The sequence below is a fragment of the Pseudopipra pipra genome, chromosome 3 (genome assembly GCF_036250125.1).
Source record: "Pseudopipra pipra isolate bDixPip1 chromosome 3, bDixPip1.hap1, whole genome shotgun sequence".
NCBI classification, from domain to species: domain Eukaryota; kingdom Metazoa; phylum Chordata; class Aves; order Passeriformes; family Pipridae; genus Pseudopipra; species Pseudopipra pipra.
The window spans coordinates 82,379,019-82,393,690 of NC_087551.1; the positions used below are offsets into that span (position 1 = coordinate 82,379,019).

The window sequence follows — 14,672 nt, forward strand, 5'->3', positions numbered from 1 at the left end:
GCGCCCTCCTCTTGGAATGCACTGTCAGTTGCACCCAAGCAGAGAGTGGAAGCTCTCTGTGCCCAGGAGCAATAGCCAGTGGCCCAGGCTCCCTTGCCAGCAGGTCCCTTAGTCTGAATATTTATTTAAAATAAAGGAATTAGTTAGCAAACCCCATTCAGAGTGCCAGGGGACGCATGACACTCTACTTTTGCTGTCAAGCTGCAGTCACTTGTGCACATCCGGATTTTAAAATCTTCCTGCCCTAGTTTTTTGGTCCCTTTTCTTTCTTTCTTTCTTTCTTTTTTCATATAATGCGTTGTCATAGAGCACTACAGCCAATTTTTTCGTCCCGTGAGTGACACGGGGAGGGGCCGGCGGTGCTGCGTGACGGGGGCACAGCGTGGAGTCGCCCCTGCTCCCTGCCTGCTCCAGAGTCAGGAGCAGACGTGCTGCTGAAGTAAGAGGGAATCTGGGCAGTGAATCAAAGCCGAGGCCGCCCCCAGAACAAACACCCCCCGCCGCTCCGGCCGCGGCTGCGCCCGCCCCCTCGGGAGCGCCGGGAGCCCGGCAGGGGGCGCTCTTGCCCCGCGGCTGGGCCGGGCCGGGCCGGGGGGTCTCCCCCGACGGGAGAGACGCCGAGCTCGGCAAGACCCCCGCCTCTGCTTTTGGAGGGGGGAGGATAAACCACGCCAGCTCGCCCGGCTTAGGTGTTTCCCTGTGAGGAGCGGGACACACCCCCATACCCCCTCAACCCAATCCCAACGCAGGAGATTATGGAGGGGGGGGGCACTAAAACTGGGGAGAGGAGGCAGTAAACCCCGTCGGGGTCTGTTGGCCCCCCACCCACTTTGGCGAGGTGCCTGGTTGAGGAAGCCGCGCGTCACGTCTCTGCGCACCCCCATTTGCTTTCCAGCCGCGCGTCACAAAGCTGCGAGCAATGATGCAACGCTGTCCTGCCCACCCCATCCCTCCCCCTATCCCTGCATCTCTCCACGCAACCCGCTATCTACACCGCGGTGGCGGACCCCGGGGTCCCCGGGTGCTGCTGCGTGCGGGGTGTAGTCTGTGTGTGTGTCTGCGCTTAGCCTGTTTAAAATAGCATCTCTATGTTTTAAATAGTATCTGCCTGTATGTTAAGTAATAACTATATGTACATAGTATCCATACGTATTTTAAATAGTATCTATATGTATTTTTATTAAGGGGATGAAAAAGAAGCAGGTACATCCATTGTTATTCAAAAGAAACGTAACTGAAACAAAATATATGTGTATGTTTATATAATATGCATGTCTTAAACGTTATTTTTCCCGCTCCGCGGTTACCCAAGTATGCTCTATAGGCAGGATGCTCGCCTAGAAGGCACGAGCTCCTTCGTGCTCTTCGGGATTTCTTTTTCCCCTCCGCGCCGGCGAGGAGGGCGGGCGGGCGCGGGGGAGGGGGCCGGGCCGGGCCGGGCAGGCACGGCGTGGTGCCTCTGAGCTGCTGCAGGCAGCTCTGGAAATCTCGATCAGGAGCTGAGCAGCGCAAACCACACGGCCCGGGATCCTCAGCATCTGTTTGGAGAGGGGCCCTTGCCAAATTCCGTCGCTCTGGTATGAAGTTTGGCTGCGCCTGGGATGACCGGGAATGTCGCGGGTGGGGGGGGGGGGGGGGGGGGGGGCAAGACATAAAAAGGCGGGGTGGGGGGAAATCGGGAATGGACATTAGCGCGGAGCTGGGTGCCCCTGGGCGCGCATCTGGGCACGGCGGGAGCGGGACGGGCCGCGCCCCCTGCGCAGGCAGGGAGGGGTTTTGCACTTGTTGCCTCCCCGGATCCGTGCCGGGGAAAGCTGCGCTGCGCTGTGCGGGTTTCCCAGCGCGGGGCGGTGCGGGACGGCGGCGCTGGGCGCTCCGCCGGCGCGGAGGGGCGGGCGGACCGCCTTTGCGCGGGGTGTGGGCGTGCCGGGGGCACCGCCGGGCCGGCCATGCAGATGGAGGGGGCGGGACGAGGGCGCCGTGACTCGGAGCCCCGGAAGAGCGGAGAAACCCCGTATAAAAACTACTGGGGACCTTTCCCGGGCAGGACTACGAAAGCTCCGGAGACGGCGGCAGCCTGCGGCGGCACAGAGTGGGGCGGCCTTTTGGGCGGTGCGGGGCGGCCTCTCCGTCGGCGCGGGGCAGCCTCTGCCCCGGCGAGGGCGCGGAGAGCGGCGCAAGCAGCGGCTCTGCAGGTCGGGCGCCTTCCTCTATCCTGCAGCACCGCCCGGCTTCGGGGGGCTTTTTCTCCCCCTCTTCTCCCTCTTTTATTTTTTTTTTTTTTTAGTCTAATCAGTAGGTGTGTCTCCCGCTTCCCCGCTGGAAGGGACGGCCGTTGGGGAGCGGAGCTCGGGAGCCAGGTGCGCGCAGCTGCTGACCGCTGGCTTTTCCTCCTGTTTTGCCAGGCGCGGAGGGAGAGGGGGCCCGGGGGGCCGGCGAGAAGCCGGAGCGGTGCCTGGATCCAGCCCGAGGAGGCGGCGGCCGCACACCATGGCAGACGATGAGAAGGCCGGCGGCAGCCCCGGCGGGAGTTCCGCGGGCGGCGGCGAGAGCGCGCACTGCAACGTGCTGAGCTGGGAGCAAGTGCAGCGGCTGGACCGCATCCTCAGCGAGACCATCCCCATCCACGGCCGCGGCAACTTCCCCACGCTGGCCATGCAGCCCCGCCAGATCGTCAAGGTGGTGCGGAGCCGGCTGGAGGAGAAGGGCATCGGCCTGCGCGACGTGCGGCTGAACGGCTCGGCCGCCAGCCACGTCCTACACCAGGACAGCGGCTTGGGCTACAAGGACTTGGACCTCATCTTCTGCGCCGACCTCAAAGGGGAAGCCGAATTTCAGACTGTGAAGGACGTGGTCTTGGACTGCCTCTTGGATTTCTTACCCGAGGGGGTGAATAAGGAGAAGATCACGCCACTCACCCTCAAGGTAAACCTGCCCTGTGCTCAGACGCCCGGAGCGGGCAAGTGTGAGCGCCTGCGGGGAGTGGGCACCTTCCCACTGGGAATGGAGGGGTGGACTCAGAGACGCAGCTCTCCCCCACATCCCGCGACCCAGGGGGACCCTGAACGATTTTTTCACCTCACGCTTAAAATCGAGAAGGAGTTTGCAATGAAGCGCCCTGGCCGGGGCTCTTCAGGATTAATTAGCCTTTCCTCCCTCTCGGTTGATTTGCTGGGAGCGTTGTTTTACCTGGGCCGTGTGTGTGCCAGGGGGGCTGCACACCTCTCTCCCAGCCTGTCTTGGCGGCAGCTCGGTGTGCCGGACTGGTTCCTGGGTGCAAGGGGAGCATAGATGGATTTTATATCTGCAAGAACGAAACCCCGCCTGTAAGGCATGCATTCAGGTGCGCTAAGTGCCTAGGGGGGAGGCATATTCCCTCCCCTCGAAGACAGTTTGCTTGAGTTAATTAGACCGAATGCCAGATGTCTTTCAGATTTTTAGACGGATTTTTTTTTTGATATGGGGCAGATTTGTGGAACCTGCACTGGAAGGATTGAGGGGAGTGAACACTTGCTAAGTTGTTTTTGTGGGGAGGAGAGAGAGAAGTGGAAACAGATAAATAAGATTTCTTATCTGGTTGTAGTAGCGCCCTTTTGCGTGTGGGTGCTGGCATATTTGGCATGTGTGTCATGGGCTTAGTGTGTAGATGTATTTAAAAGTGACTGAAAGAAGCAGTGTTGCTATATGCTTCCCTTGCATGCCACAGTCCCAGCAGAACACCCTTCTCTGTCATCCTCCTGCAGTGGTAGCATTTTGAGCTCTCACATTAAGCATTTCTTCTCTGGTTTGTATCTGCAGGCTCCATGAAATCTTTTATGAAATGCAAGGATTGGGGGGGCTTTAGGGTTACAAGCAAATGCACTGAAGGGGAGATTTCTTGCATCTATTTCTTCATTTGCTCATTTTGTCTTTCCAATTATAGGAGGCTTATGTGCAGAAAATGGTAAAAGTATGCAATGATTCAGACCGATGGAGTCTCATCTCCCTGTCCAACAACAGTGGCAAAAATGTGGAGCTGAAATTTGTGGACTCTCTGAGGCGGCAGTTTGAATTCAGTGTCGATTCCTTTCAAATCAAGCTGGACTCCCTACTGCTATTTTATGAGTGCTCAGAGAATCCGATGACTGAAACTTTTCATCCAACTATCATTGGTGAGAGTGTCTATGGGGATTTCCAGGAAGCCTTTGATCACCTCTGCAACAAGATAATTGCCACCAGAAACCCAGAAGAAATCAGAGGAGGTGGTCTTCTGAAGTACTGCAACCTTTTGGTAAGGGGCTTTAGGGCTGCCTCTGAATCTGAGATTAAGTCCCTGCAGAGATACATGTGTTCGAGGTTTTTCATTGACTTCTCAGACATTGGAGAACAGCAGAGAAAGCTGGAGTCCTACTTGCAGAACCACTTTGTGGGATTAGAGGACCGCAAGTATGACTATCTCATGACCCTTCACGGTGTGGTGAACGAGAGCACAGTGTGCCTGATGGGACATGAGAGGAGACAGACTCTGAATCTGATCACCATGCTGGCCATCCGGGTCCTAGCTGAGCAAAATATCATCCCCAATGTGGCCAATGTCACCTGCTATTACCAGCCAGCCCCATACGTAGCAGATGCCAACTTCAGCAATTACTATATTGCCCAGGTTCAGACGGTGTTCCCTTGCCAGCAGCACACATACTCTACGTGGCTGCCCTGTAATTAAGGACCAAAATTAGTAGACCCGGTGGGGAGAATGTTTTCTAATACGTAGGAAGGGGCAACGGGTCCCTTTTAAATGGGGTGTTTTGTGCAATGATGATCTGCTCTAGTTTTCAAGCTTGGGAAAAGCTTGTGGTTCTTCTAATAAATAATGGGAGCATGATCGAGAAAGAACCCCGAAATAATTGGATCCTACCCCAGAGCACAAGAGGCCTGTCATTAAAAGCAACCAGCTTCCCCTGAAATAAGTGAGGGAGGAATGCTTGATGACAATATGGGTTGGCAATATCTGCTCCCATAGCTTTGGCATAGAGAAGGTGGGAAAGCCTTATTTTCTTTTATTTTTATTTTTACTCTAGAATGGGATCTGCAAAAGGGAGAATATGAAAGAAAACAAAACACACAAAAAAAAAAAACAAAAAGAAAAAATTCACAAAAAACAATTCTATGTATATTCAGGAATTAAAAGTTAGAGGCATAAAGCAGAGATAAGCTGAATAAAATTGTATATTGGAATTACTGCATTTGGGGCTTGCAGCAAGTGCCGTCTATGGATTGACTGTGTAGAATGTATAGCTTGCTTGACTAGAATGCTTTACCAGAAACAGCTTGCTCCAAATGAACAGTAGTGGATTGGTACAGTTATAAAAACAGAAACACGTACGATGACAAAGTCCATTATTTCCAGCTGTGTGCATGCCTCACATTTTAAATATGTGAGAATGCTGGAAAACCAGCTGTGGCAAAAAGAATATACTCAAGGACCAAAGATTTCTCAAATAAGTTATCCGAGCAAAGAAGATACAGTAGATTATATATATATATATATATATATATATATGTAAAAGAAAAGAAAGATGTTCCTATATTTGTACACACCAATAGTAATCAAAAGTGCCTGATACCTTCATAAAATTTGAAGTGAGGAAAAAAAATATAGTTTTATGGTTTAACCATGCATTTTGTTTTATCAGGGACACAAGGATTAAAAACGAAAAAACCCCATAAGCTTGTGAATAAGTGGTGGAGGAAATGCCCTATTTTTTTTCTTGGCAAATACCTGTATAGAGTTAATGTTATGTCAGTGTGCTATTATCCTAGGTACGTGTGTGTATGTGTGTATATATGTTTGTGTGTGTATATATGTACATGTTATAGGTGTATATCTATATATATACACACACAATATATATTAATGTGGTCTACGAAAATGTAGCAATTAAGGAATGTTTAAATAAAGTACTACTTGTTTTCCAGTTTGCAACAGGATGTCATAGGACAGTGGGCACCTTGCAGTGAATTTTTAACCCACACCTGAGAAATTTGGAGTAAATGAACCAGTCAGGATTAAGGTGGGATTCAGATAATGTCTTTGGTTGCAAGAACAAGGATTACAGTAATTCAGTGGGTTGCTTGTGAGCCATAATAATTCCACAGATGGAGAAACATATGACTAGCTGATTTTTTTAACTGTTTTGTACTGTAATGCCATTTTGACATTTAACCCACTAATGTTGTGACTGCATACCTCCATGATGTGTAATTCAGTGGAACGTGGATCAAAGATAGGTTTATTTAAACCCCCTGACAGCTAAAGAATATTGTATTAGTTGGTTATTTGAACACTAATTGTTAATATTTAAAGGAGTATTTTTAATAGAATGCATTATGCATTCCAGGACCACTAGAATTTAGCAAATGTGAAATGAACCCTTTTTAAGAGTGTTGCACGATTGCTTAAAATTATATTTTATATATATATTATATATATATTTTTATGCAAATATTAAACATCTTTGATCTGGTTGTCACACTGCATTTACAATTTCAGTACTGTACTTTATTTAAATGGAATCACTTTACATTGGAACAATAACTATTCACTTTCATTTCCTCTCCCTAAGATCAGCAGGGAGTGAAAAATCCAACCTTTGCTGTTGTTTTCACTTCAGTGCCATCTCTGAAGGTGTTAAATTCTTTGTTGAGCTTCAAAAACCTAATGACTAAGTGACACTTGACTCTGATACTTTGCTTTTTCTTGCTGAGGGGGGAAAAAAAAAAGGGAATTCAGGCTTTTGAAGGAAAACCGGCTGTGCCCTCTCTGGTCACAGGCAGGGTCTGGTGTTGGAGTCAGAGGCAGGGAGAGGGAAAGGGCTCGAGTTCTGGCAGTGTGTTTTCCCTATGGAGAGAGTAAGGCACATCTATTTTTGTCGCGCTTTGTACTTTTCACTCTGCAGGCACTTTAATAGGAACCGATTTGTTTACTGAAGCACCTTCCCCGTGAGTCCTTCAGGAAACGTAAAAGCTGGTTCATTGCCATTCCCAGCATTGACGTGCAGATCTTGTCCCCACCTTCCCTTCCTCTGGTGCTGGCTGCAACCTCCCACTGGCTTCTTGTCCCAGCGAGGTTCCCTCCAGCTCCTTGGAGGGTCTGGGCTGGGTGCTCCTGGCCCACTGGCTCCCCTTGCCTCCTGCTCCCGGTTTGCTAGCGGAAGCAAGGGGAGGGCTGGGGAAATAGGATCAGCTGGTAATGTGGTATGTCTTTTCTCCCACAACTATTTGCAGCAAATAAATGAGTCATCCACTCTTTAAAAGGGTTGGAGAATCTATAGCTGTGCCACAACCACAGAATGCTGATAATACATGACACAAATTTTTCCTTTGAAGGACCCTTTTTTTTTGCCATTGCTTGAAAGAAAGTTTTGAATTATTTCCTCTCAGCTCAAATTTTATTGTGTTGTTTTTTTGGATTTTTTTTTTTGATTGACAGCAGCTAGTTACCTTATAGTGCATACAGCAGGGCTCTGAGCTAAACTGCACCTTTTGGTATTTGCATTTTGATACGTATATAATATGTTTTTATATATATTATATAGGTATTCCAGATCTGTTTTGCATATGTTGATGATCAAGTGGTGGAACTGGTGGAGCTTTTTTTTGTTTGTGACTGGTAGCTTAAAAGGTACCTGGTGTTAGAGGTGGGAAGAAGGCATGGGTTTAGGCCAAGAGTAAAATAAGAACCCTTTTTCAAAGCTGGCTTGTTTCTGTGGTTTGCACTCTTTCCCCTCCATAAAGTCTGACTTCTTTTTAACTGTTTTTTCCCCTCCTCTTCGGCACACTGGTACTTTTAAAGTTAACAACCGCCTTCTTGCTTTGTGGACTTCATCTATCCCATCCAATCAGCTGTAAGGTTAGAGCTTGTGCTGCAGGAGACAGTGCCCCTTTTAAAGAGCTGAACTGATTAAAGACATTGACCTGATTACAGTAAAACTGTTTGTACCACAGCTGAATTTCCTGCTAACCAGTGGGGCACTAAACTTGGTTAAATGTAGCAATCGTGAAACAACCAAGAGCTTTGAAATGGGATTTTTTTTCTTTTTTTTCCTTAGATATAGCTGTCCTCTCAAATGTAAGAACATTTCTTCTAAAAATAGAAGGGCAATTAGAAGACCAAAAAGATGATATTTTTCTAGTTACTCTTATTGCACTTAAAATATTTTTTATCTTGCACAAAGGCCTTCACACAGATCCTCTAAACAGCTCTTATTAAATGCTTGGTTTGCATCACATCACAGAAGCTCCTACCGGTTCAAAAAAGTCGCTTTTTTAAATTGAGAAAATAAAGTGTGTTAGATAAAACTGCACAGAAGAGAAAAACTGTATTTGCATATTCCTATTTGCATATATTCTTTTGTATGGTTTCTTTATGCAGAGAGTTTCCCTTCCAAGAAAGAAAATCAGTGTACTGTTTTGCTGTTGTAATAGTGGTTTGCTAACAAAATAAATAGTAAAAAAAAAAAAAAAAAAGCCTGCAAATTTCAAGACAGCTTGGCTAAAGGCACTGCAGGCTCCTGCAGTCTGTAGGAGTCTGTGCAGATTTGCTTTCCCTCAAATTTCCTTACAACTGTTGCCTTCTGCAAGGCATCCTGTTGCAGCAAACTGCTCCTTGGATTGCTCTTTTGGAACATTTTGACTATAGGCATTGTCACAGACAGAAAAAGAGCTGATGGAAAACAGACTTTAGAGGGAACAGATTGTGAATTTTGTTTACAGCATCCAATATTTGGATTTTTTTGTAAATAAAAAGAAGTTATTTTTTTCTATTGATTTGTGTCTGCTGTCTTCCGTGTTTGAAATAGCTCTGGCCTGCTCCTACTGAATACCAAGTTCGCTTTCATTAAAAAAGGACAAGGGCAGCACTTTTCTGAGAAGAGTAGCGTTCGGCTGCTTTCCGATTGGAGCGCAGAACATTTTGAAAAGCCCTGCCTTGTGCCAGCCGAGTTTGGCTGGCTGCACTCAGCTGCAGAGGAACCTCCCCAGCCAGTGCCAAAAATACTCACTCCAGCACTGGATGGGCTGTGCAAATGGTCCAAAACACGAAAAGCAAAACAGCGTTGTGGCAGCTCCACACCCTTGCTGCCCTCACAGTTTAGGGACCAGGATCTTGTGATGCCTGCAACCTGTGCACCACAAACCACTGTGCTGACAGTAATGTGGGGCTTCTGGTGCCCTTGAGATGTATTCAATGGGGGCTGAAGTCTTCACCTTACCATTTCAGTAGGTCTGGGGGGGCAATGGGGTGGTGCTCCCTGGGTGTTATGTTGGGGCCATCTGTAGTGGATGGGTGCTGCAGGTCTTGCAGCTTGGGGAGCTGCTGGGGAGCAGGGATGCATATGCCTGATTGATTCAGCTGCTGAACCAACCCAGTTCTTCCCATCAGATTCAATGTTTACTCTCCTTCCCTGCCCTACAATGCTGTCCTTGTCAGCAGAGGTATTTTCTGTTTTCTGTGTTTACAGGAGAGATGCCTCAGTAATGAAGGCTAATTTCCTCAAAAAACACTTCAAGGGAATATAAAATATTAATTTACAATGATTATTGCAATACTTTTTCAGCTACGGTGCCTCAGACTGACCCTAACTTGAAAAACATTGACTAAGACTGCAGTATGTAGCTCTTACTAGGCTCATTCATACACAGTGCTGGTCTTGGAAGTCTCAAACCGGCTCAGTGGGAGTGTGAATATGCTTATTGTCATGATGAGTGAACCTGTATTCCTCTGTAAAAAAACCAAACAAACAAGCTACTGGGACTGCTTGTTTTTCCAGGCACAAGAGCAGCCCCCTTGCCAGATGCTGGGTGCCTTCTGCCCAGTGCCTCCTTCGAAACCTGCCGGGCATGGGATGGGACCATTGGCCAGCCTGGCCAGGAGAGGGGGATGCACTTGGCATCCCTGCCCGTACGGCATCACCTTTCTCCCAGGTTAATGCCAGGAAATGGAGGCGCACGTGGCCTAACCTTTCCTCCTGTTAACTTGCTGAGTTAGAAAATGTTTTAGGCAGTTTGACAAAGGCAACTGCCCAAAGACGCATATGGAAACTGGGGGATTAGAAACCATCTAAATCCAAATGCCTTTGCTTGTCTCTCAAGATCTAAGCCCAGATGGATGCTCCTATGCTTTGGAATGAGTTAATTCCCATTTCTCTGCTTAAATTTGGAGGGATTTTTTTTGATAGCCCCTTGAGTATCTGGAGCATTGAGTCCTCTTTCCCGAGGATTATGATGAGAAGTATGATGAGGACACAGCCAACTGATGGCTTACTTTAGAATGTTGTTTTTTTCTAGGGGGAAGGAAGTGTTCAGGACTGAAGAAGAGGGAGGACAGAAGCAAAGTGTGAGAATGGGAATCACCTGAAAAACAACACAGTGGAAAGTTAGAGGACACGCTGATAGGTTATAGAAGTGGAGGAGAAATGGCTCAAGTTTTTAACTTCTGCTCACCCTGCTAAAATGAGCCTGATCAGGGAAGCTGTCTCTTGTTGAGATAAGTAACATTCTGCAGTTTTTCTTGGCTGCAGCAGCACATTTTTATTTTATTGCCTTAAAATAATTCCCTGGGAACCCCTCTGTGCAGGATTGAGGCTGAGTTTCTAGTTTTCATAGAATCGTAGAATCATGGCTGGGCTTCACGAACAAAGATTTGGGAAGGGCTCTACCCACGTTTGTTGCAAGCGCATTGGTGGCTAAAAAGGCCAATACAAGATAGACATGTCCAGTTGCAAAAGGCACAGCAGAAAGACTCCTTAGGTGGTATATTCTGCAAGACACGATTCTTTCTGCGTTGTCTTTTCTCCTCAAGAGTGATCCTGCGTGCTTTCTCAAAGGCATCAGCAGCGTTATAGATGGTGTGTCTCCAGGCCTCCCGATTGGAGGCCAGAGTAGACCAGTTATGTTGATCAATAAGGCCAAGGCTGACATGTTGTTTCAGGGAGTCCTTGTATCTTCTCTTTGGGGCTCCTCTCTTGCAGCAGCCGGTGACAAGTTCACCATAAAGCAAGATCTTAGGGAGGCGGTGGTCCTTCATCCTGGAGACGTATCCTGCCCAGCGCAGCTGTGTTCTCTGCAACATGGCCTCAATAATTGTGACTGCTGCTTGTTCTAGAACAGATGTATTAGTCACATAATCTGACCAGTGGATGTTTAGGATTGTGTGGAGGCAGCGTTGATGGAAAGGTTCTAGGAGACGTAGGTGGTGTCGGTAGATGACCCATGATTCAGATCCGTATAAGAGAGTAGACAGCACAATGGCTGTGTAAACACTGATCTTTGTACTTTTCTTCAGGTGTTTATTTCGCCATACTCTTTTATGAAGCTTTCCGAAGGCACTATATGCCTTTGCCAACCTGTTGTCTATCTCTCCGTCAATCTTACCATCCGAGAAGATGAGGCTGCCTAGGTAATTAAACTGCTGGTCTGATTTGAGCTCTGATTGGCCAATGGTGAGATGGGGATGATGGAAGACTTCCTGAGGTGCTGGTTGATAGAGAACTTCTGTCTTCATTAAGCTGACTTCCAGCCCAAAGAGCTCAGCAGCCTCTGCAAAGCAGGATGTTAAACGCTGCGGGGCTGCTTCTATGTGGGCAACAAGGACGGCGTCATCAGCAATCGTAGAATCACTTAGGTTGGAAAGGCCTTTCAGATAATCAAGCTCAACCTTTTACCCAGCAGTGACAAGTCCACCACTAAACTATGTCTCTAAGTGCCACATCTACATGTCTTTTAAATAGTTGCACTGGATCTGTGTCGTTTTGCAACAATTACCTAAATCTCTGTAGACGCGTGTCAGAAGCAGCGCTGCAGTGTGGCTCTAGTTGCATGTAAGGATCAAGAGCACAAAACCAAAATCTTCACTTCAAAATACTTAGAAATACTCACCCTTCAAAGGCCTGATAATATGTGATGAACAGACTCATCTCCAAAACACTTACATAGCCTTAGGCTATCCAGAGTGTTTGTTTTGTGTATGCACAATTCCACCATTTCATGTGGCTGTTGCCCTAGGATGTGCAATGCCAGTACATGTCAGAAAGTTTTCCTTTTGCATTGTTTGGGCAAAAAACGATGTCCTATGTACACATCTAAATATTGTGTGCAAAACCTGGGTATTCTTCTTGGTAAAAATATCCCTTAGATTCGATGGCTTTGAGGGCATAAATTGCTGCTTTTCAAGAGAATAGTATTCTTAAATGTACTTTACCTCCTATTTGACTTGGGGGTGGACAACTGTTCGGGGTGGACAACTGTCCTGAGTTAAGTTTTTCTTCCTGAAAAAGGAGAAATCCAGAACAGCCAGCACCTTTAAAAAGTGAGACTCTCTGTACCCAACCCATGCAGGGTTTCTTCTTTAAGTTCCTCCCTTGAAAGGTGTAGAATGGAGTCACTTCTAAAGTCACAGCTAAAGACAGTAGACAATGAATATGCTTTGGATACATCCAGCTCATCCTTTTCAGTGTGCGTATCTGGTTACCTCTCTGCAGTTTGAACAAAGGTGATGAGAGGTGCCTTCCTGGCAGGCATTCCTGAGGGAGGTGTACATGGCTCTGTGATAATTTTCTCCAAGGGAACGTGTTTCTTAGTGAATGTGTGCTAAAAGAGTATTCGCGTGTCTGCAATGATTGCATGGCTTTCATTTTTGCTGCGACTCCCTTCCTTGGCTTATTCCCTCAATCCAAGATATCCATGGAGTTCCTGCACTACATTCTAATGTGGAAAAGTAATTGCATGGAAAACTTCCTGTAATTGCAACCAATCTTAATTTAACTCATGCTTTGAAGAAAAGATAAAGCTACAGTCTTTTTGGTTTTATTCTTTTGTTCTTGAGTACTTTCTCTCACTTTCACTTCTGCATTGCTGTTCTGTGCTTGCTTCTCTTCTGCCTTCTCATCCTGATTCTTGCAGCAGACGTGGAGACACCAGCACATGATCTTCAGGCTGTCATCAATCCTGCTAGTCACTGATGTTTGAGAGCCACTGATGTAAGGTTGGTGCTAGATGGGCCATTATCTGAGGTACATCTCTGTGTAACCAGGGGTCCTGGGTGTCCCGTGAAATGCTCTTCAGAAATACTTCAATCCAAGTTGTCCACTAGCAGTTCTTCATGACAGAGGGAATTACTCATGCAGACTTATACAAAAAATTACTTGGACATCTCAAGTGCAGAATAAGAATTAATTCAAAATTTAGCAGAATGACAATTATGATTCATTCAGGGATAAAATGCACTGCAAGGTACTTATTAAAAATGTCTGTGTGCAAACTAGTAAGTGAAGCTCTTCCTCATCTTGAAGGCTTTTTTTTGGATTTCAGCAGCCTGTTCATACTCTTTGCAAACCAGGCACTGGGCTTTAGGCTAAACTACCCACTGAGGAAGCATATATGTCTCTTGTTCCTCACCTCAGGCTTTGTCATTTAGGAAGCAACAAATACATGATCGTTGTCTGCTTTGAGATAGTGGTGTGAACTGTGACTTGACTGATTTATGTAAGTGCTGTTTCCAAGTAAAATCCTATAAATGTCAGCCAGTGGAGGAAGCGAAATCAAGAGGCTGGGCTTCCTTCTCCCCAGCTGTGAAACAGCTCTGTTGCATTTTTTATGGAACTGTAAAATTGAATACAGAAAATTTTCTGTAGATTGAGCTTTCCAACATGCTTTTCAATTCTTCCCAGCCCTCTGTCACTATTAATGTCAAATATTAAAGGAGGGGTTTCCTAGTCTACCAAACCCATTCTTGCCTGTTTTTGCTGGTCACAGACCCCTGTGGGATCATGCAGAGGCATCTGTGCTGTGTGCTAGATGCTTTGGGAGCAGCATCTGCCTTGTTGCAGCCACCATAGCCACCATAGCTACCATAGCTCTTTACATATGCCACATTTCATAAAGTTAGTAAAAAGTCACAGAAGTTCCAAAAACTTGAAACTGACCAGTTTTCACCAAAACCCAAACCCAGACAGCTGCCTGTTTGTCACCAGGGTCTTACAGACACACCTTGCCACCCATCATTCTCTGCCCCCAGGAAGAATATCTGTATTTCGTATGCAAATGATGATTACAGCTTCTGTCTTGGATCAGGCTATTGCCATGACTTTTATGAAGACAATGCACTAGGCAGTGGAGCCTCTACAAGGCTGGATTGGTGGCCATTCCAAAGGTAATCTACTACGAATAGAGAAAAAAGGGCTTCAGGTGCTGGTGAAGAACTACTGTCAATCTTTCCTTGAAATGCACACAGTATTGCCTCAACATTGAACATGATATATTTGTTTTGTGGGCAGACATAGTTGCCACAGATCATCTGGTGCATTACTTTTGCATTTTAGTTCTAATTGGTAAACATTATTGACCAATGCACATGAAAGTGCTCTTTAAACTGCTCTCTTTGACTGCTCAGAGGGTATGCTCCATAGCAGAAAGGTGCCTACTAGATGCTGTCCACTGCCAAAAGTTCCATCACTGGTGTCTGAATACATTTACATGAGAGTCTTTCCCATGGAATAATGATTTTTCATCATCACAAAAATGCCTTCTCACAGTAGTTGGGACATCCATGGGGGACAGGAAGCATCTGGCCAATGCACCAGACACCTAAGCAGAAGCTGGTGGGGAAAATAGATTTTTCCTCTGGCATTAGCCAGACT

General features: G+C 46.7%; 1 protein-coding gene across 2 annotated transcripts; it reads left to right on the forward strand.

Moving 5' to 3' along the window:
• The first annotated feature begins 1,431 nt into the window (after positions 1-1,431).
• Positions 1,432-8,805, forward strand: TENT5A (terminal nucleotidyltransferase 5A). Of its 2 annotated transcripts, none has more exons than XM_064650064.1 (3): positions 1,432-1,577; positions 2,406-2,925; positions 3,923-8,805. In XM_064650064.1, the coding sequence occupies exons 2-3, from the start codon at positions 2,491-2,493 to the stop codon at positions 4,700-4,702; spliced, it is 1,215 nt and encodes a 404-aa protein (XP_064506134.1). In that variant the 5' UTR covers positions 1,432-1,577; positions 2,406-2,490; the 3' UTR covers positions 4,703-8,805. The 2 variants fall into 2 exon arrangements, with proteins under 2 accessions (XP_064506134.1, XP_064506135.1); XM_064650065.1 differs by lacking the exon at positions 1,432-1,577 and adding an exon at positions 1,956-2,195.
• Positions 8,806-14,672: the final 5,867 nt, after the last annotated feature.